We start from the raw sequence: 23,930 nt of genomic DNA, 5'->3' as shown, positions 1-23,930 counted from the left end.
GGCATGGATCTCCTGGCCGCTCGTCTCCACCGAAAGGGTGTCAAAGCTAGTGGCTAGGTCTAGTGATCTGGTACAGACGCGTCAGTCGCGCTGGTGACCCTGTGGGGTCTGTATTGGCAATTTTTTGCCATTCCGCCATTGTAGTTGCTTCCTCGGCAGCTCCACAGAGTGGAGGCTTAGGAGATCCCAATGATTCTAATCGCTCCAGCTTGGCCTCGGTGTCCTTGGTTCGTCTACCCTGGCGGTTGCCAGGGCGGGAGGTACCTCTGTCTCGAGGTCCCATGTTTCATCCTGTTGTACAGTCACTGACTTGCTCAACATGGCTATTGGAAGCCAGACTTTAAGAGATCGGGGTCTGTCCGTCTCGGTCATCTCAACAATGCTGAGGGCATGGTAGTTGTCTTCCGGAGGATCTACCGTCGCGCCTGGCAGGCTTACATCTCTTGGTGCGAAGAGATGGAGTGACGTCCACAGACGTACTCGGTGCCCAGGGTCCTGCTGTTTTTACAGCTTGGAGTGGATCTAAAAATTGCTTAAAGCACCGTTTGGGGGCAGATTTGAGCCTTGGCTGTGTTCTTTCAGTGGCCTTTTTGCGGCCCGTTCCCTGGTGGGTCCCTTGTTTGTGAAGGGGGGTTTGTCATATACTTCCCCCTCTTGGCCCATCTCTCCCCCCCATGAGTTTTGACTCTGGTGCTCTCGGTTCTTCTGGAACCTTTCCCTTTGGTAACATCAGAGAGACTCTCTCTTGACACTATCTCAGAAGGTGGCCCCTTTAGTGGCCTTTACCTCTGTTAGAGGGGTTTCTGAGTTGGCGGTCTTGTCTTGCAAGCTGCCATGCTTGATCCTCCATAAGGATTAGGTGGTGGTGCACCCGCGACCTTCCCTTCTTCCGAAGGTGGTTTGGGCCTTTGGCCGGAATAAGGACATTGTTCTTCCATCCTTCTGTCCTCGGCTGGCGCATCATACAGAGGTTGCCTTTCATACTTGTGGTGTGGTACGTGCTTCGCGGGTGTACCACCCTGCTTCGGCTCCGTTTCGGAGATCTGATTCCACAAAAGGGCCTGGCGGTCTCGTCGACCACCATTTCTCGGTGGATCAGGTAGGCTGTCATACAGGCCTATGCTGTTAAGGGGCAGGCTCCCTTTCCGATTACGACACTTTCGACCAGGGCAATGGGTGCTTCCTGTTGTTTTTTTTCAACATCATGCGTCGGTCTCGCAGGTATGCGAGGTGGCGACTTGGTCGTCCGTTCACATTTTTTCCAGAATTTACATGGTTGCTGTGAGTGCATCTTCTGATGCTTCTTTCGGCCGCTAGTTTTTGCAGGCGGCTGTTTAAAGTTGCACCTCCTCCGTTGAGGAGCTCTGCTTGTTTTGGGGTGAAATTAAAATTGGTTTTACTGATGTATTTCCCACCCCTCATTTTTGACACTGCTTGGGGACATCCCACTTGTCGAGATTTAAGGAGCTGTGTCCGTCCATGGACTCAGAGAAAAGGATTTTACGGTGAGTACAAAAAATCCTATTTTCTTTATCATCCATTAAGGGGCACTGGAATTTAGTAAAGCGATTGTAAAGTCTTGTTTTTTTTTTTCTTATAAAAATAGTTAACGTGTTATACTGCTCTGTTGCAGTTGTTTTGCACAGAGCAGCCCAGATCCTCCTCTTCTCGAGTTCCTCTTGAGCTCTCCTGGCCTCTCCCACCTGTCAAGTGCCCCCACAGCAATCGGCTTTCTGTGGTGGCACCCGAGCCTAGTCACAGCTCCCTGTGTCCATTCGGAGACACAGAGCCCTGGCCCAGCCCCACCCCCACACCCACCCCATCTCTTTCCTGATTGGCTGACTGATTTTGTCTGACAGCAGCGGGAGCCAATGGTGCCACTGCTGTGTCTCAGCCAATCAGGAGGAGCGTCTCGGAAGGCCGAGGCACTTGTGGACATCGCTGGAGAGAGATGTGGGCCTCGGGTAAGTATTAGGGGGTGCTGGAGGGAAGCTGCTGCACACATTTTTTGTATCTTAATGCATAGAATGCATTAAGATAAAAAACCTTCTGCTTTTACAACTCCTTAATTTTTGAACATTCAAGTTATACTTATATATACTATAGTTATAGTTATCAGCAGATTGGGACACAGGAAAAAAAACATTGAGCCATGTCCTATATAACCCTGCCTCCAACTGTCATGCCTCAATTTTATGGTAGGGCCTTAGGGAGGTTGGGCACCTTTTCCTCGGCTAGCAATAATAAATTTTTTTTTGTGGCAGAGCTATTGTTTATTTTATTTTTTTTTCAAGATACTCCATACAACGTAGATATTTGTCTGTGATTTCAGTCATGCTGATTGCGTTTGTCTCTACTCAGCAGCCACCTGGATATGCGTATCTTTAGCAACAGCTTTGGAGGCCAAAGCTCTTCATTTCCAGACCTCTGTGCACTGTGTTGACAACAGATCGCTTTTCGGGTTCATTGCCATGGCACACTCATGACTCTCAGGACTTGCGTAGTGAGTATAGCCAATTAGTCTGAAGCACTGGATGCTACTGCACAGTTGGTACAGGAAAGTGACATTTTAAATATTCCCACCACGGCTATATTACAGCAGTGTAACAGTTAAGGCTGAAGAAACCAATCGCTGTTATTAGCTAATCAGCTCTTTCTCTCATTATTCGTCCTAGAGGAAGCAAATTCCTGCTGCTTCTCCCATTTTTTAAGTGCTTTAGGCCTCTTTCACACGAGGTGGACTCCGTCGCTACTCTACGCTATGCCTATAACTTAGATTCTGGGACCCCTATTACTATATAGGTCATCTTTATTGGAGTCTTGTATAGCTCTGCAGTATAAGGTTGAGACCTCCACATTGTTCATAGATCTCTAATATCCACTATGGATTTTTTTGTGCACAATTAATGGAGTAATCTGCTAGCTGAGGTTCAGAGCATGCTCAAAGCCATCTACAAATCAAATTCTGACCCTACCGAACCTCCAGTGCCTGATGCCCCTATTACCATCTTTGATTCAGATTTATTGCTCTTTCACACATGCGGACCGTATGTCCGCTTTTTCATCCATCCGATTACAGATGAAAAAGGGACATACATTGATCCCTATGAGATTGCGGATATCAGAGGATGAACATCTGCTGACACCTGATCTCATCCAGGTCCAACACAGCCAGACAGTCCATGTTCATCCGATCCCCCCATAGGGGAGAGCAGAGATCTGACAGGGTGGTCGCTGCACAGTGTGCGGGGACCTCCCTGTCATCCGCCAGCTCAGCAGGGTTCAGCAGAGCGATCCCCGCTGAGCAAGCGGAGGTTCACGGGGAGGATCATCACGGATCCGTCCCGTGTGAAAGAGCCCTTAGTCACCTCATAGTCTTCTAAAAAAACAGTGTTTGAGCAAAATTCATATTCCATATTAGATTTACAAGGAGTTGTGATTGATGTAGTGCCTTCTACCCCTGACATAGGATCTCTTAGATCTCATACAGCTGCAAAGACCTTCCCAATACATTTTTACATTTTGTTATGTAAAAAAGGAAGTTTAATAATCATCTCTGTCCTCTCTTTGCGCTTCAGTCATTCACCTTTACAAACATACCACCAAAAAAGTGGATTGCCTATTCAGGTCTCAGTTTGACTTATCTGGAATAACGCTTTGTCCTTATTTAATGACTACTCGGATTGGTAAATCCATGTCAATTGTGGATTAAGTCTCTCTTAAAGGAGACCCCTCCAACACGAAGATAAACCCTCATGTCCTGGAGCTTTTGGAACAACTGTCTGGAGCCCTTCAGTGCAGGTGTGATGGTCTCTTACAAGCACCTGAGTTTGTGTCTCGAATAGGCCTAATCTCTGTTCAGATGTTTAAGGTGCTTTGGCTTTTTGCCTGGCAAGCCAAGGAACATTCGATTTGCTTGCCCTTTAAAGTTGGTGTTTATTTGGTTCTGCCCTTGATACTGTCATTCCTAATGCCTCTAGTTTTCTGGCTCAATGCAGGGCAACCTGGGATGGGGTGAAGGAACCCCCATTCTTCCTCCGCTATTGTGGGAGCACATTGTGAACGATCACGGTCTGTATTCCACTTGAGCCATAGATCTTAAGGCCAGAAGTCCTCCATTTCATCTACTCAGCCCTATCCATAAAGGCATACTCCATTTTGGCTAATGGAGAAATGTTTATTCATCCTGCTGGGTCCCTTGGTGGTTTAACTGCTCACAGTTTGGATACTCAGCCTTCCCCTTGTAGCTTCTACTCTAGACCCTTGAATTGGGTATCTTCATTAGCTGCCCTTTCTAGAATTACTGCCTATCATTCTTCAGGGAGCAGTTTTCCATTACTGGCGATTTCCTTTCCTTGATCCTAGGTGCCCTCCCTTTGAGTTGTGGCAATTTCCATATTTGGTTGATCCAGCTTTGTCTATCCTTTGTTCACATATTGATACTTTCAGATATTCTTTATAATATGATTTGCACATACAGTATCTCACAAAAGTGAGTACACCCCTCACATTTTTCAAAATATTTTATTATATCTTTTCATGTGACAACACTGAAGAAATTACACTTTGCTACAACGTAAAGTAGTGAGTGTACAGATTGTAAAACAGTGTCAATTTTCGGTCCCCTCAAAATATCTCAACACGCAGCCAATAATGGCTTAACCACTGGCAACAAAAGTGAGTATACCCCTAAGTGAAAATGTCCAAATTGGGCCCAAAAAGCCATTTTCCAGAAAAGAATTGTTGCTCTACATAAAGATGGCCTTGGCTATAAGAAGATTGCCAAGACCCTGACACTGAGTTGCAGCATGGTGGCCAAGACCATACAGAGCTTTAATAGGACAGGTTCCACTCAGAACAGGCCTTGCCATGGTCGACCAAAGACGTTGAGTGCTCGTGCTCAGCATCATATCTAGAGGTTGTCTTTGGGAAATAGACGTATGAGTGTTGCCAGCATTGCTACAGAGGTTGAAGGGATGGGGGTTCAGCCCGTCAGTGCTCGGCCCATACGCCACACGCTGCATAAAATTGGTCTGCATGGCTGTAGTCCCAGAAGGAAGCCTCTTCTAAAGATGATGCACATGAAAGCCCACAAACAGTTTTCTGATAACAAGCAGACTAAGGACATGGATTACTGGAACCATGTCCTGTGGTCTGACGAGACTAAGATAAACTTATTTGGTTCAGATGGTGTCAAGCGTGTGTGACAGCAACCAGGTGAGGAGTACAAAGACAAGTATGTCTTGCCTACAGTCAAGCATGGTGGGAGTGTCATGGTCTGGGGCTGCATGAGTGCTTCCAGCACTACCGACCACCAAAAAAAATGTCATGCTTGAGTTTTGTCAAAATGCTTCATATTACACAGAAGCTTATTAAATGTATGTGCTTCAAACGTACCAGATAAGGGATCTGCATATCTGTATGTTCAAAACAAAACAGAACTGATTTATATGTTTTTATATTTCTTTTTATTCCTATGTCATAAGTTAAATTCACACATTAACTATTACATGTTTCTTACATGTACACAGCGTGAAGGTCAAGTTGAAGCAGGAATCAGAAGTACAACCATGTACTTAAATCAGCAATCCTTAACAAGCAACACAAACACTGTAAGTATGCCTTTAAGTTTTATTAAAAATATATGGTATGTGTAAAACATTCATGGAGAAAATGTTAACTTTTCTACTGGAAATAGGAAACATCAAACCATTACACAGTTCTGATGAAGTTTGACGAGTTGTATTGTTTTTTATAATAGACCCATTACATGTATTAATGTGCTATAGTCATATGCCATAGCCATAACAGTTCTGTACTGCTGCACCATTCACTGAAGATTACGATGTGTCTCCACCACAAGCTAAATATACATGTTTATGTGCCCAAAAGAAATGAAAACAGATGAGAAAATTGCCATCACTGTCTACAAATTAACTTTCTGACAGATTTGCAGATGTTGGGATATTTGTCTAGATTTTATGTATGTACAAAGTTTTACCACCTCACCCAAGTGACTCATTTACCATAGGATAACTGTATCCCGAGTTACATCACTCATGATGTACTGAGTGGTAAATCATTGTAGTTCTGGCAAAATAAGCTGGTTGGAAAACTTGCATCTACTTGTGGAGCCTTCCCTGGGGTGTGGCATATGGCTAATATCGTTGTAGATTGTGTAACTTTTTACACGTTAAATTAAACATTGACACAGTATATAAATTGGTATGTATAGCTGGCAGATTTTGTACAAGTATGATAATTACATTGATAAACCAATAGTTTTTTAAACTGTTGTAGTTTCCTTAAGGCCTGCTAGTGCCACTTTACCGCCGACGCCCTCACCGCCGCAGTGTGAAAGTAGCCTTAAAGCTAATGTATTAGAATTTTGTATATATATTTTTTGATATATATGATATGATAGGCTTAAAAAAATTATTATTGAAAACATTTTTGTAATTTTTGTAGTTTGGTAAATTATGAAATGGTGCATAGAAAATATTTGTATTTTACATGTAGCCTTAAGGCCCATACACACGATCTGTCTTTTGGACAACAATTGTGCCTTCCATTTTCTATGGGATCAAAAGTAATGGGACAATTGACTGCTCAGCTGCTCCATGGCCAGGTGTGTGTTCCCTCATTATCCCATTTACAAGGAGCAGATAAAAGGTCCAGAGTTCATTTCAAGTGTGCTATTTGCATTTGGTATCTGTTGCTGTCAACTCTCAATATGAGATCCAAAGAGCTGTCACTATCAGTGAAGCAAGCCATCATTAGCCTGAAAAAAACAAAACAAACCCATCAGAGAGATACCAAAACATTAGGTGTGGCCAAATCAACTGTTTGGAACACTGTTAAAAAGAAAGAACGCACTGTTGAGCTCAGCAACACCAAAAGACCCGGAAGACCAAGGAAAACAACTGTGGTGGATGACCAAAGAATTCTTTCCCTGAAGAAAACACCCTTCACAACAGTTGGCCAGATCAAGAACACTCTCCAGGAGGTAGGTGTATGTGTGTCAAAGTCAACAATCAAGAGAAGACTTCATCAGAGTGAATACAGAGGGTTCACCACAAGATGTAAACCATTGGTGAGCCTCAAAAACAGGAAGGATTAGAGTTTGCCAAACAACATCTGAAAAAGCCTTCACAGTTCTGGAACAACATCCTATGGACTGATGAGACCAAGATCAACTTGTACCAGAGTGATGGGAAGAGAAGAGTATGGAGAAGGAAAGGAACTGCTCATGATCCAAAGCATACCACCTCATCGGTGAAGCATGGTGGTGGTAGTGTCATGGCTTGGGCATGTATGACTGCCAATGGAACTGGTTCTATTGTGTTTATTGATGATGCGACTGCTGACAGAAGCAGCAGGATGAATTCTGAAATATTATTTTCTCATATACAGACAAATTCTTCAGAGCTCATTGGACGGCGCTTCACAGTGCAGATGGACAATGACCCAAAGCATACTTCGAAAGCAACCAAGAGTTTTTTAAGGGAAATAAGTGAAATGTTATGCAATGGTCAAGTCAATCACCTGATATGAATCCAATTGAGCATGCATTTCACTTCCTGAAGACAAAACTAAAAAGAAAATGCCCCAAGAACAAGCAGGAACTAAAGACAGTTGCAGTAAAGGCCAGGCATAGCATCACCAGGGATGAAACCCAGCATCAAAAGATGTCTATGCATTCCAGACTTCAGGCTTTAATTGACTGCAAAGTATTTTCAACCAAGTGAAAGTTTGATTTATGATTGTTAATCTGTCCCATTTACTTTTGATCCCTTAAAAAGTGGGAGGCACATATGCAAACTGTTGTAATTCCTACACTGTTCACCTGATTTGAATGTAAATACCCTCAAATTAAAGCTGACCTTGGCCATTCTATTCCAGGGTCTCCTAGACTCTCACTATCTAGTGTATGCCTTTCTGCAAGTGCTCACATTGCTCAACTTCATTGGATGCCAGTGTTGCCCTATACCTTTTGGTCCTTCAAAGCCGTCTTTTGAATCAGTCTGGGACGTTAACTTGTTGGATATAATAAGGCCTCATTTACACAGGCACCATCAGTTAAGCCACGTTAAAAGCGTATCAGTTCTTATCTGTTGCTTCCTCAGTCTTCAACGGTTTTACGTTCCGTTAACATCTGTTTACATCCGTTAATTTACCTGTTTACATCCGTTTTTGCATCCATTTCAATCCGTTTACAGCAGTTTCTGTGGCTTTGATGACATTACCCAGAAAGCATTGCTCCTTCCATGCTGCATTGCAGTTTTCAGTGAGTGACTTGTCCTAGCTGTGTCCTTCCTTTGTCCTTGTGTGTGCTATATGCGTTGTGTGACGGATTCCAACAATTTTTCCAACACAATTTTTCCAACACAGCGTGACATTGTCATATTTGCCTATATGTTGAGAATGGAGAGCAAGAAAAAGCAGATTGAGACTAGGAGCTGCTCCTGGGAGACATCTCTGGCTGTGGTTCTCCTTGGAGATGTACTTCCAATGTACTTCCTATTGTCCAACTACTGCCTGAGTCATAGGTTGAGTTCACATATAAACAAAAAAAAATGATTTCTTCAAAACGCATCTTAACTGATCAAACGTTGATGGACATTGTCAGTTAACGCCAGTTAATATCCGTTTTCACGGATCTCGACATAGCCTTGTACGTTAAAAAAATAAAATCGGAAGCGGTAGTTAACGGATGGTCATCCGTTTGCCCATAGAAATGCATTGTCGTCCGAAAAACGGATAGACGGTCCTTTTGTGTAAAAGGGGCCCTACTAGTAATGTGGTTTTCCTTACCACTGCAAAAAGGGGCTCTGTCTTGAAAACAGCCCATTTTTGAGTTGCCCTTGTGACCGGACACTTTAAACAAGGATATTGTACTACCTTCGCTTTGCTTTGGTGCTCGAATAAGCCATGTTTATTTGCATTTTTCTGTGTGAGTGGACTCTTAAAGTAAATTTTAAATTTTAAAAAGTTTTTATTTTTTCTGTTTTACACATTTTAATTTTAGTTACATTTTATGCCAATATAAGATCGATGCGATAGCAGAGCAGTTTCCCACACTTATTGTTGTATACTGGCTCGTTTCCTTACTCAAAACTTTGACTTTAGCGGTTTCACAGGGCCTGTTAACTCGCATTAACATACTCATGACTCAGTCATGTTATTCTTTTTTATAAATAACATTATTGCTTTCAAATGCATTTATTATTTTAGCACACAAAAGGTCCACTCCAAAAAATAAAATAAAGGTGAGAATCAAAGAACCTTTGTAACTGCCTGTTGTTCCTAGATTGTAAAGTTTATAATGAGTTTTAGTGATGTAATTCCTCATAGGAGATTACACGCTGTGTTAAACCCACATAAACTTTACTCTAGTGCTGTGCTTGGTACATTATTCTTCAGGGAATATGTTTTGTATATGTCTCTCATGCTTAGAAAGAATGGTACTTTGTTTTAACTGCTTCGAGAGCTGAGTGACCTGAAGCATATTGCTGCTAGCATGCCTTCCACTTTACTACAAGTGCCTCCGTTCCAAGCAGTCACCAAACTGTTCACTGTTTAAAACATTATAAAATGTGCCTGTTAATGACTTATCAGTATGATGTCTGGCTTCGAAGTCATTGAAGCTTTGGCCCACCCCTGCTGTATGTTTTTCTTACAAATAACTTGATTATGTAGTGTTTTGGCCCTTGCATGTTGTTTAGTTTGAAAAGTCATATAACTTGAAAAGTTGGAAGAGCACATGCAGAATGAATTATTCCATGCTATAAATCAAACTACGTGCCAGGGACCTTGATTGGATGAAAAGCCCTTTATGCTCAGACGCAACAATTTGTATATCTTTTTGAATATAAGACCGTTTCTGCTTGTGAATGTGGTTGTTTCTAGGTACGTTTATGTTGACATATTACATATCCACTAAATCCGTTAAGACAGAGGTGATGGAATTTGTGCTGCATTCTAAAAAGCAGAAATACTTAGCAAAATTATTTCTTTTTGTTTAATTAATTTCAAGATAAAAACAAAGTAGCATACAGATTCCATGGAAATAAAATTATTTCCATGTCCAAGATTTTAATAGAAATTATGTTTTGTATCTGTTAACTTTGCCTATATGTTTATTTCTTTATTCAGTAATAAATTGTTGCAGATAGCTAGAAGTCATGTGGATGTTACATAGGTAATAATTATTCTACATTTATGTCTATAACCTAGATATGTGTGGAATGTAAGATGGATCTGCCTATGTAAGCACAAGTATACTTTTCCTGCCTGCTAGTGTCAATATGTGTGTGCATGCAGAGGCAAGAAGACCAGTGAATTTATTTAGCACTTTGCTCAGTAAATAAAAAGTGGTATTGTGTGTTATATGCAATGCTCAGTTGCGTGTATAGTAGCGCTTGGAAATGTAACTTTATTAGAATTATTATTATATGTCAAAAGTTATGAGCACTAATAAAATGGCTGTTTTAAGTCTTTGTATTTTTGCTAAATACCTTTTTTGTATTTTTGTGAACCTGTAGGTAGCAGTGAGTTGTAGTCTTCCTATCTGTAACTCAGCACAAGTGATCTCCAAGCATAGAGTATGTCTTGTTTATGAAATGTTTTCTTAGCAAGTTTCAGCAGGCTGTGCTAGAGAGGTATTCTTTTAAGAATATTTAATGACATATATTAAGAATGTTTAAAGACATAGCCAATCTGCAGCCTTGGGTGCCCTGGTGATGCATGCTGGGAGAACTGTTAAATGTTTGGTACTCTACTGGTTCTGCTTCTTCCCTGTAAAGATTTCACTGTTAAAGGTCTGTCCTCTCTTTGGAACTTTGGGCCTAGGAATTGGAAAGAAGCAGTTAGTGTCTGGCCTAGAAGAAACAAGTTGTGATTGTCCGTACCAAAAGGGTTGTGGTGAGTGGGAAGTATATCAACCTTTCCATATTGCCCTGCCTTGGAACATAAAGAATGCAATACTATTTGAGCCTCAATTGCCAGCTAGTCAAAGCTCTATAAATGTTCAGCCAGCATAGTCTGTGTTAAGAAGGTAAAGAGAGCGACTTTATCAAAGATAAGAGATTAAGGGCCAGATTCACAGAATAGATACGACGGCGTATCTCCTGTCCTATCTATGCGGCTGATTCATAGAATCAGTTCCGCATAGATAGCCCTAAGATCCGACAGGTGTAATTGACTTACACCGTCGGATCTTAGGATGCAATACTTCGTCCGCCGCTGGGGGGATTTTGCGTCGTATTCCAGCGTCGGGTATGCAAATGAGGATTTACGGCGATCCACAAAGGTTTTCGCGTTCGTTACGTCGTCGCTAGTATTTTTTTCCCGTCGCAAAGTTACACCTGCTTTAACATGGCTTAACTTTAGTCGAGCCATGTTAATGTATGGCCGTCGTTCCCGGGTCGAATTTCAATTTTTTTTTGTTTTGGCGTAAGACGTCCGGGAATACGAATGGACGCTACGCACGTCGCCGTTCTAAAAAATGACGTCACATCGCGCAAAGCACAGCGGGAATTTCTAAACTGAGCATGCACAGTACGTCCGGCGTGGGAGCGCGCCTAATTTAAATGGTACACGCCCTATTTGAATTGGGCAGGCTTGCGCCGGACGTGTTTACGATACACCGCCGCAAGTTTACAGGTAAGTGCTTTGTGGATCAGGCAATTACACTGAAAACTTGCGGCGGGTTACGTTGCGCCGCTGCAATTGTACCTGAATCTGATCCTATAAGCCTAGTTTGAGACTATCCATTTTTGGGGGGATATTCTCATCTGCTCCTCACTCTCCTATCTATATTGCAGTTAGAAATGGACTAGTCCCTTTTTCAGCTTACTAAAGTGACTGTTGCCTATCATTTTTACAACCTGAGAAAAAAACACACCTAGTTGCTATATACCCTTCAACCTTTTAAAAAAAACTGATGAAATAAGGAAAGAAAGATGTAAAGAGCATAATCAAAAAAATCCATTAAACACAGATCTGGTACTTCTGTTGACCACTCCACTCCACTTGCTTGTGCATGGAAGCAGACGCATGTTGTGACCATGATGTGTACAGTTTTTCAAAACCTCTTCATCACAGTAAAGCCAGCCATACATGGATTGAAATTTGGGTGGTTCAGCAAGGACCGTCCGACTTCTGTAAAACCGGCCATTTGGATTTTCCCAACTTAATCAGCGCTGAAGGCTATAACCAGCAGCGCTGATCAGGGTATTCTGATGACTGGGAAGTCTCCTGGCTGTTAGAATACAAAGACACAGCAGGGAGGATTCCCCCACTGGTTAAACAAAACAAAAAATTACTAGTCTATGGGCTGCTTAGGGTTTACAGCTTAAAGCCCCTTATCACTGTTCAACCCTTTTCAAATAAAAACACTGCAATACATTTTGTAACCAACTTTCTAGCTAGCTAGCTATCCCTTTTTGTTTTTTGTTTTTTTCCCTGAAAGCATTTTATAGTATAATACGTTGTCACCTAAAGAAGAATGCTATGGTTCAATGTTAAAGTAATTGAACAGTTTTTTCCCTATAAAAATAAAGATGTTATGCCTACCTGCTCTGTTGCAGTGGATTTGCACAGAGCAACCCCAATCCTCCTCTTCTCGGGTCCCTCTTCTGTGCTCCTGTCCCCTTCCTTCTGTTCAGTGCCCCCCACAGCAAACAGCTTGCTATAGGGGCACCCGAGCTGAGTCACAGCTCCCTGTGTCCATTCATACACGGAGCCCCAACCCGGCCCTGCCCCCTCTCTCCTGATTGGCTAGCTGACTTTGGCTGGCTGTGTCTCAGCCAATCTGGAGGGAGAATCTGTGGTGGCATTTGTGGACATCGATGAACAGAGAGGGACCTCAGGTAAGTGTCAGGGGGGGCTGCTGCACACAGAAAGCTTTGTATCTTAATGCATAGAATGCATTAAAATAAAAAACCTTCTGCCTTTACAACCCTATTAACTTAAGATATGATAGCAGCCTTGCAGGCATGTGTAAATGAGGAGTTTCCCTGAAGAAAATGTTTATTTTGTGGGTATACAAGTTGGGGGTTCAAAAGTTCTTGTCCCGACTAAAAAGGAAATGAGCTAGAGTAACGCAAATTTCCTGCTATTCTACATATTCTCCCCCAAGTTCTAATCGCTATGCCTCCTTGTCCACAAAGTCAGAAAAGTAGGATTTCACTCCTATAATATTCTTTATCCATCTTAGCAATACTGTTAGGGCGGGTTGACACTAGGAATTACTCAGGAATGCGTTGCGCATTCCAGTGTGATTCACATGCAGTTCAGCATGGTGCAATTTGAGTCCATTCATTTTGAATGAATGCTCTACTGTTGGAAGCTGTCTGCAACGAGATTGCATGATACGTCTGTACCATGTAAACTAGTGCAGAAAAAACACTGCGTTTCTGTCATCAGTAACTTAACATGGACACCTGCTGTAGATCGCAACTGCAGTGTGTTTTGAACATGGTGTGAGAAACACATGCAGAACATGGGTTTCTGACTCCACATTCTGGTATAAAGGTGAAGTTATGTTAACATTTTAGTATATGTCCACTATTTCATTTTCAAATATTAAGTAATAGCATTTTTTTTCTTTGTAACTACAGTGTCATGTTTTTGCTTTTTGATCTGAAGAATTAAAGGCTTAGCACCCCCGATTTAGTCCCAGTAGCAATATTTTGAGCACCCTTTAACATTTTGCTATCGGCAATAAACTCTTTCCATACTGATGTGATGAAGTTACTGTGCATGGACACTGTTACTTTGGCATAGACGTGTTGGAGTGGATCAAATCTATGTTTCAGACTAAGTTTATTGAATGTTTCAGTTTTCAGTCATATTTATTGATTTTTCTCCTTTCAGGATGAAGATCTAGAGCAAGATGAGAAGAATCGTAAATCCAATTATCAATTTCAGAAGGAGGGCTTTGATTTCAGTAGTGATAGTGATGATGAAATAAATGATGATTCAAGGAGAAAAAGTAACATCTCTGCAGGTGCAGACCGTGGTAAACAGCTTACCTTACAGCAATGTGGTTTTTCGAGATTGCTTGAGGGAGCACTTGGTAATCAAGACAAGAAATCTGACCTTCCAGAAAGTCCTCCAGCTGAAGGCGAGCATTCTAAAATAAAAAGCAACAATGCTTATAAAGCTTGCAAGTTCAAAAAAAGCTCAGAAGTTACTGGGAAAAAAAGGGGAAGCGATCATTTGGGCTTGAATATATCATCTGATGAAGATGCAGAGCCAGTAGTGAAAAACAAAGGGCAGATTTTAAAAGATGTCATGGAGACTAACAGCAGCTCCGATGAAAGTGATATTATTTTTCCCACCCAAGCCAATAAAAGCGATTTATCCATAAAATCTTCCACACATGAAGGAGCCATGCCACACACTGATGAATCATTGGGTTCAGATTTTGAATGTGACCCTTCAAAGAAAACAAGGAACCTAGCAGACTCTGGCAGTGACTATATTAGTGATGAGTCTGATGACATTGAAATACCATCTATACCTAGTTTTTCAAAACAAAAAAACTCGTCATATGCCAGCAGATGTGATATAGAGAAAAATTCACAGGTAATAGATGCTTTTTCTACCTCTGAGGATGATGACCTTCATGACAGCAAAATGTGTCCTCATCCTCCTGAGCAGACAAGCAAAACCACAATGTACGATGATTCAAACAGATCAACAAAAAGATTTAAGTCAATCGTTCATAGAAAGCACTCCAGAACAAATAAGGATGACCATGTTGCTGATATTAGACCTGTCAGTCAAAAGGAAATTCGGGGGTCTTTGGACGGAATTTTAGGTAAGTGCTTATATTTGGGGAAAAAACTGATACTGATTACACTTCATTGTCATGTGTGTATATACACTGTCTGAAAACATGTACATATTGTGCATCTTGTTCTTATACAGTTGCCTGAAAATACTGGCCTGATATACTTCATGTCCTTATACGTATTAGCTGCCTGCACATACGGACCAATTATACTTTATGGTCTTAAGTATGATGACTGCCTGGACGTATACAATATACTTCATGATCTTCTGAATATATTAGCTGCCTGATAATACTGGCACATACTTTATGATCTTATATATATTTTCTCATACCGACACATTATACTGCATGGTCATAGGTAACCTGTCTCTAATACCGATGTTATGCCTTCACAGTCTTATATATATCAGCTATCTGAAACCGGTGACATACTCTGTCATATCTTTCTTACTTGCGTATACCCTATCAGCAGTAGATAGTTGATATTTTGTGCACTGTGTGATAAATAGCGTCTAGTGTTTTACGTTACTAGCATGGACACACCAACTGTAAAACCTGCACTTCTTGGCTATTATTAGAATAAAGGTTACATGTCATTAACCTAGCTGCAAGACTGCAGCAGCTGGGATATTAACAATAAATTAGGTAGAGGCTTCATCTCATTTTAGGTTTGACAAAAATCTAGTTGCATGACTCGTTCACAGGGATCATGATTAAGCCACAAAGAGGGTTATTTATAAAAACTGGAGGGCCTGATCCACAGCCAGCCGCTGTAACTTAAATATTCGGATTTAAGTTACACCGCCAGAAAATTTCTACCTAAGTGCCCGATCCACAAAGCACTTACCTAGAAATTTTCTGCGGTGTAACTTAAATCCGGCCGGCGCAAGGCGTTCCTAATTTAATGGGGCGAGTCCCATTTAAATTAGGCGCGCTCCCGCGCCGGACGTACTGCGCATGCTCCCGACGTCATTTTCCCGACGTGATTTGCATGGTTTTACGTTGCACCGGGTTTTGAGAATCGCGACGGGCATAAAAAAAAAAATACGAGTTGCGGCGGAAAAAAAAAAAAAAGACAGCGACGCGGGATAGAAGGGTCTACTTTTACAAGGTCTAAACAGTTTAGGCCTTGTAAAAGCAGCCCTAATATTGCGACGGCAAACTAATACTTACGGAGAAAAAACGAAGCGTAAAAGCTTTGTAGATCTCCGTAAGTGCTAATTTGCTAACTGCTAACTCTTCATAGAAATCAGTCAGCTTCTATGTTTTATTGCCAAAGCTTAATTGAACAAATTGAAGTTAGAAGCTGATTGGTTACTATGCACAGCGGCACCAATATGACGGGGAACTGTATTTTTGGTGCATGCATATAGGCTATTTAAAGAGATTGTTGCCAGACCATAAAGTTTGACCAGTAAATAGAATTGTCATCTGGGCAGCGTGACAAGTGTTATGAACAGAATCAAAAATCATGTGGACAGAAACCTAGTTTTACCTTTGAATTTGACTTTCGCTTTGGAGTCCCACCTTACTCGTTGAAGTAAGAAAAGTCATGACCTATCTGAAGCGGCTGCATCGAATACGGAAAACTGATGTTGCGCTACCAGCAGGCCCCAGGAAAGGGCAGGCAGCGTCTAAAGCAGACCTGGGCAAACTACGGCCCGCGGGCCGTATACGGCCCGGCGGACCTTTTAATCCGGCCCCCCCCGTCCCGCCGCTGCCACGTTAATCACCGCGGCGGGGAACATTACAGACAGAGTTCGTTTGAACAGCTGTTTTCCCCGCCGCGCATAGACACTCCCCCTTGGACAGATCTGTCCAATCGCGAGCAAGGGGGAGTGTCTATGTGACTCCCCCTTGCTCGCGATTGGACAGATCCGTCCAAGGGGGAGTGTCTATGCGCAGCGGGGAAAACAGCTGTTCAAACGAACGCTGTCTGTAATGTTCCCTGCTGCGGTGATAACAGTAGGCAGGGGCGGGAGGGGTCACTGTGCCCATCACACGCAGCCACTGTGCTAACACATGCAGACACTTGTGCCAACACACGCAGCCACTGTGCCACCATAAATTGTCGCCACTGTGCCAATCACACGCAGCCACTGTGCCAATCACACGCAGCCACTGTGCAATCAATTGTTGCCACTGTTCCCAAACGCAGCCACTGTGCCAATCACATGCAGCCACTGTGCCAATCACATGCAGCCACTGTGCCAATCACATGCAGCCACTGTGCCCATCAAACGCAGCCACTGTGCCCATCACACCCAGCCACTGTGCAATCAATTGTCGCCACTGTTCCCAAACGCAGCCACTGTGCCAATCACACGCAGCCACTGTGCCCATCACACGCAGCCACTGTGCCCATCAAATGCAGCCACTGTGCCCATCAAACGCAGCCACTGTGCCAATCACACGCAGCCACTCTGCCCATCAAACGCAGCCACTGTGCCAATCACACGCAGCCACTGTGCCCATCAAACGCAGCTACTGTGCCATCACATGCAGCCACTGTGCCAACACACGCAGTCACTGTGCCATCAATTGTTGCCACTGTGCCCATCACACGCAGCCACTGTGCCATCAATTGTCGCCACTGTGCCCATCAAACGCAACCACTGTGCCATCACACGCAGCCACTGTGCCATCACACGCAGCCACTGTTTAATCAATTGTTATTGATTAAACAGTGGCTGCCTGTCCCCAGCCTCTGTCCCCCTCCTGTGTCATGTCCCCAGCCTCTGTCCCCCTCCTGTGTCATGTCCCCAGCGTCTGTCCCCCTCCTGTGTCATGTCCCCAGCCTCTGTCCCCCTCCTGTGTCATGTCCCCAGCCTCTGTCCCCCTCCTGTGTCATGTCCCCAGCCTCTGTCCCCCTCCTGTGTCATGTCCCCAGCCTCTGTCCCCCTCCTGTGTCATGTCCCCAGCCTCTGTCCCCCTCCTGTGTCATGTCCCCAGCCTCTGTCCCCCTCCTGTGTCATGTCCCCCTCCTGTGTCATGTCCCCAGCGTCTGTCCCCCTCCTGTGTCATGTCCCCAGCGTCTGTCCCCCTCCTGTGTCATGTCCCCAGCCTCTGTCCCCCTCCTGTGCCATGTCCCCAGCCTCTGTCCCCCTCCTGTGCCATGTCTATAACAAGTACTCGTACCAGCTGTCCAACAATGATATTTACTGCTTTTTATAAAGAAATACAATTGATTTTATGCAGTATTGAGTTTAGCCTTTTGGCCCGGCCCTCCAAAATATTTTTAGTTTCTCATGTGGCCCCATCGAAAAAATAATTGCCCACCCCTGGTCTAAAGCAACTGTTTTAAATGTTGATTCATCAGGTTATTATTCAGGCTTGTGGTTTAAAGAGAGGGTTTCCCCCTGTTTCTTTTAGAGTGCACCCTACCAGGATAGTAAGCACTTCATGCGTGGTGCATTACCAAGCCTTTATTACTCAGATTTGCAAGGCCGCAACTTGGTCGTCGGTGCTTACGTTCACTAATTTCTATCGGGTGAATGTAAGACGGCAAGAGGATGCCGCTTTTTGGAGCAATATGCTGCAGGCAGCAGTATAGATCCTCACGTCTGATGCCGTTCTGCGTTATTTGTGTCTCCCTCCCCTCAGTAGGCATTGCTTTGGGACGTCCCACTTAGTAATTACTAGGCTCTGCGTCCCCTGATGTACAATAAAGAAAATAGGATTTTTATAACAGCTTACCTGTAAAATCCTTTTCTTGTAGTACATCACGGGACACAGAGCTCCCGCCCCCCTCTTGTTTGGGGATATTGGGACACTTATTGCTTTGCTACAAAAACTGAGGTGCTCCCAGTATGGGAGGGGTTATATAGGGAGGAAACTTCCTGTCTAATTGATTAATTACACCAGTTTCCAGCACCTAAAGGTGGAATATAACCCACTTAGTAATTACTAGGCTCTGTATCCCGTGATGTACTCCAAGAAAAGGATTTTACAGGTAAGCTGTAATCCTATTTTTACCATTTTCATCTTTACTGTATAGCAATTAATGCTAAACATTGATGCTTTGAAAACCAGTTTTTTTTTTCTTTACAATCATTCAACAGAAGCACCTAATAGTTATTTTTTTTAAACGTTCTCCCAATGCTAGTTACTGAATGTGTGTGAATAATTTTTCCTTCATAGATGGTGTGGCTGAAGTTGTTTATATTCATTCAAATCAAAATGTGGTTGGTTCAAGCAAAGCCGAGAATCACATGAGTCGCTGGGCAGTGCGCGATGTTTTCGAATTGAAACAGTTCTCCCAACTTCCTGCCAATATTGCTGCCCACGTTCCTGAGGTAAGTAGACTATTTAAAACGCTAAATATATATTTTTTTTATTTGTTTATACTTTTTTAATATTGAGTTACTGATGTTTGAGCTAATGAAGCTGTGGTTTGTTATATTGACACATGAGTGCCCTTTCCAGCTGCCCACCAAATATTAATGTCCAGTTTGTCACCTCCAGCAAGGCACATACATTATAATATAGAAGAGGGAGACTTTCTTAGCACTAAACAATATTTATTAAAATAATAAAAAAAAAAAAATTGGGAATATTTATTATAGCAAAATGTACAAAATATTGTGTGTTTTTTTTTTTTTTTTTAAATGCTCTTTTTTTTGTTTATAGTGCAAAAAATAAAAACCGCAAATACCTCCAAAAGAAAGCTAAATTTGTGGGAAAATTAGGACGTCAATTTTGTTTGGGTACAGCGTTGCACAACTGCGCAATTGTCAGTTAAAGCAACGCAGTGCTGTTTCGCAAAAAATGGCCTAGTCATTGAGCAGTCAAATCTTCCGGGGCTGAAGTGGTTAAAGAGGTCCTGTCCAGCTTTTTTTCTATTTTAAGGAATGTTTACATTCATTGTAATAGGAATAAAAGTGATCCAATTTTTATTTTAAAGGGACAGTGTAAAAATCAAATAAATTTAAATTTAAACCCCCCCGTCCAGCCATGCTCGTGTGCAGAAGCGAACGCATACGTAAGTCACACCCACATATGTATACTACACATGTGAGATATTGTCGTGATAGTTAGAGCGAGAGCAATAGATCTAGCAAAAGACCTCCTCTGTAACTCAAAACTGGTATGGTAACCTGTAGAAATTTTTAAACGTCGCTTTTGAAGATTTTTAAGGGTTAAAGTTTGTCGCTATTTCACGAGCAGGCGCAATTTTGAAGCATGACATGTTGGGTATCAATTTACTAAGCGTAACATTATCTTTCACAATTGAAAAAGATTTGGGCTAACTTTACTGTTTTCTATATTTTTTATTAAAAAAAAAAAAAAAAAATTTCCAAAGAAATTGCGTTTGTAAAACCGCTGCGCAAATCTAGTGTGACATGAAGTATTGCAACGACCACTATTTTATTCTCGGGTGTCTGAAAAAATATATATAATGTTTGAGGGTTCTAAGTAATTTTCTAGCAAAAACAAAACATTTCAACGTGTAAACAACAAGTTTGAAAAATAAGCCTGATCCTTAAGTGGTTAAAATAGTCTGTTGCAAAGTGGAAAACTGTTCTGTGGTCCCAGACCCAAGACTGTTGAGCAGTTAGCACCTATATCAGGCAAGAATGGGACAACATTCCTTTCCCAAAACTCCATAAACTTGTCTCCTCAGTTTCCAGACGCTTACAGAGTGTTGTTAACCACTTAAGGACTGCCTCCTGCACATATACGTCGGCAAAATGACAGGGCTGGGCACAAGCACGTACAGGTACGTGCTGTGCTATTGTCCAGCCGTGGGCACGCGCCCGCGACCCGGTCCGAAGCTCCGGGACCCGCGGACCTGATCGCCGCTGGAAACAGGTAAGAAAGCTGCCGCTCCAGGTGAGCTCACTAGGGTAATTGATGTCCACTCAGAAGCAGATGGGTGCTGGCAATGCACTGGATGTGCAAAAAACGACAAGGATATGGACAGCCGCACTCCAGTAACTTGAAAAAGATGTGCCCTTTATTGGGTACAGGAAAAAATACACTACAGGTATCAGCACACAGTGGGATAAACAGCTGACGCGTTTCGCATTGAGTGTCAATGCTTAATCATAGCTATGATTAAGCATTGACACTCAATGAACTGTGTTATTTTTATAGTTGGGGTGTAACATGTAACACGTTTCTATACACCCACCTCTCGCTGCCAGCACTCCTTGCTCTGTGAAGGGGATCCTCTCTCTGCATCAGCAGTCACTTTTAAAAAACTCCCCTGCCCACACAGCAATGTCATTCATTCACAGTTTCCTTTGAATAAATGAACTACAAGAACAAACCGCCACAGTGGCGGACAGCTTATAGTTCTCAGTGAACTGCGAGGGTGCTGGTAAGTGCTCTCATACAGTAGTTAATTGCCATATTTCTTCCTGTAGTTCTGTAACTGTCTGCCTGAATGGAAGGTACCATCAGTCAGCTGACGGAGAGTCTGCAGGATCCTGGCATTACACCTGTGATCTGCCGATCGCGAGTGCAATGCTTTACAGGCCGCAGTGTAAAAAAAGAATAAATGCACATTTTGTTAACCTGCGAAATACGAGCATCTATTTTTTTTATTTTTTTGGTGAACTTATACTTAAAATAATCTGACACTTTCCCTGTCTATTCATTGAAAATAATACAAGACAGTTTTTCATTTGAAAAGTAAGTGTCCCCCCCTATCATCATCATACCAGCAGTAGAACTCACAGCAGCAGAGCTGGAAGATCAAAGCCAACAGTGGAATGTGGCATAATACAACTTCCTGGCACCTCCTGCCAGGAAGGAGATGAAGGGTGAAAGTGGAGCAGTGGTAAAGGTTGGAGGAATCCTCAGCCAGGGAACAAGTAAACATATGAAGACTGAACAAATAAAATCAAACCCATACACACTTCACAGCGCAGATGGATGAATCTTCCTCTGCAAATTTTTTTTTTTAGAGCTGGCCCCACCAGCTGTCAAAATACCCAAACAGTACCTTCACCTGATTGGATGAAGGCACTTTTGGGTTGAAAATTCCCACCTGGCTCCTCTGATTTGACAGGGCCACCCATGGAGCACATTTTGTCCTGTTAGTAAGGAATCAGATCAAATGTGCTCAGTGTATGCCAGTTTTAAGATGAACTGCAGAGTCTGCTTACATAATTTGTAATATCTTTTATTTTTTTGCCATTCTGAAGCTTCCCTTCAACCACTTTGCATATTATTTTATATATACTGTGATTCTGTACTTGGAAATCTCCCTCCACTGAGTCTGGCTGCAACCATTTTAACTGTGGGGAGCTGAAGCTGCTGCCTGTTCACCTCCTGGATTTACACAGACACACAGAGGCACACCTCCAGCTCTGCAGCTGCTCTCATGACTCATCCCACCTCCCTTCCTGGCAAACTCAAGTTTTTTTACTGGACAAGAAACAGGAAGTGAGCTGTATAAGATATTTACTGGCAGAAAACAAAAAGTTTTACTGTCCAATGTTAAAACAAGGGCAGAAGATTTAATAGATGGAAAGTTGAAAAAATTACTGAAGTTCCACTTTAAGTGGGCCTGCCCAGTGAACAACGGATTTCCAATAATGGCTACATTGATTCTCTCTTAGAAAGTCACTTCTGCTATGTCTCATTTGAACAATAACTGCTACACTGCCAATCATTTCTCTCTTCACAGTCATTTCTGAAAGCAGTGATTGGTCAGGCAGCCTGAGCTTAGAATTCCCTTCTTTTTTTTCCCTCTGTTGAATAGCTGTATTTGTACAGTTTTCTGGTTTACTAAATATTTGAGTGGTTTTCTCTTGGCAGCATTAGTGTTTCGACTTCTCAACATTAGAGAACACAGAGGTCAGGTAGCAGTCACTGCTTTGAACCCAGCCACAGATTAGTTTGTAAACATCAGTTCCCATTATCGATAAATTTGTGCTTTTGTATGCGTGCTGGCACAAGGCAGGCTAAAGCGTGGCTCCCTTTCATTGGGGATACATTTAGGCCCCTTTTACAAGGCGCTCACATCAGGTCTGCCTGCCAGCTTTTCAGGAAGACCTGATCTGACGCTCCATGCACCTCTATGGAGTGGCTGATGTTCGCTGACATTCACCGGTATCTGATCAGATCCTGTCCGTGAAATCCAGACGAATGGAAACCCTATTTTCCATCCGTCTGGAGAATCAGATCGGATTAAAATGGACAGGCTGTTCGTTTTCATCCGATCTCCATAGAGGACAGCGGGGCTCTGACAAGTCTGTCTCCGCATAGTGAGCGGAGGCACATCTGTCATCTGCCTGCTCAGAGGGGATCAGTGGATCGATCCCTGCTGGGCAAAGCTGAGTCCGTACACGAACAAGCCCATGTGAAAGGACCTTAGGGACACTTTTACACGTGACCAGGTTGCGCCTCGACGTACGTTTCGTAGATTACTTCATCTACGAAACGTACGTCGAGGCGCAACCTGGTCACATTACTTCTGGTCCAGCTGGTTTCTGGATGTGGAGCGCACGCCAGACTCCTCAGCGATGGAGGCCATCTCTCCAAACTGTTACACGCTCAGCAGCCTCAGTGCCGGGACTAAGGCACCGCTACAGTAAGGAGCCATTCGGCAGCTTTTTGTTTTTAATCACAACAGTATAATACTATTGCGGTCCTCTCTTTCATCCTATATCCCATGGTCATACTGTTGGAATACGGCCGCTTGATTGAGAATCCCTGGTTCTGCGAGGAGCATTACACTTTTGTGTAAACAGGCTTTATTTGACTTCTTTTTAATTAAAGGGTCAACTACTGTTGGTAAGGTGCCATCCTTTATTTGATCACGTCGGGTGAATTGTTACACTTAGTGGGTGAAGGTGGACTCTTTATTTTGATCACTTTGATCACTTATCTTCATCACGTAACTTTTTATATTTACAATCAACCACCGAGGAATCTCTTTTGAATACAGAGTGGTGGATTCACTGGAACTTTGCACATTTTTGCATTTTTCACTTCATTTTGAATTTATGCATGGACTTTTTGTATTTTATATGATATTATATGCTACTGTTAGATTTTCACACTTAGTTATTTATTTAATCTTGTATCTATGATTTATCATTTTAATGACTAGCTCATTTAGCGCCCCCTACCCTCCAATTTCACTTCACTCTTCAGGTCACTGAATTTTTTGGGG

At 42.6% G+C, this 23,930-nt stretch overlaps 1 protein-coding gene across 2 annotated transcripts in view; it reads left to right on the top strand.

Annotated features, from left to right (window-relative positions):
* Positions 1-23,930, top strand: part of ERCC6L2 (ERCC excision repair 6 like 2) — a 167,358-nt gene that overhangs the window by 91,334 nt on the left and 52,094 nt on the right. Inside the window, exons 15-17 of one of the 2 annotated variants that reach the window (XM_040355475.1) lie at positions 5,532-5,612; positions 13,879-14,827; positions 18,944-19,098. In XM_040355475.1, the coding sequence (XP_040211409.1) occupies positions 5,532-5,612; positions 13,879-14,827; positions 18,944-19,098 (1,185 nt within the window). The remainder of the gene's footprint in view (positions 1-5,531; positions 5,613-13,878; positions 14,828-18,943; positions 19,099-23,930) is intronic. The other variant, XM_040355476.1, reaches the window with a different exon arrangement.

Source organism: Rana temporaria, chromosome 1 (assembly GCF_905171775.1).
Source record: "Rana temporaria chromosome 1, aRanTem1.1, whole genome shotgun sequence".
In the NCBI taxonomy this organism is placed as follows: Eukaryota; Metazoa; Chordata; class Amphibia; order Anura; family Ranidae; genus Rana; species Rana temporaria.
The sequence above is the reverse complement of the archived record's forward strand: the minus strand, read 5'-3'. Positions and strand labels throughout refer to the sequence as shown.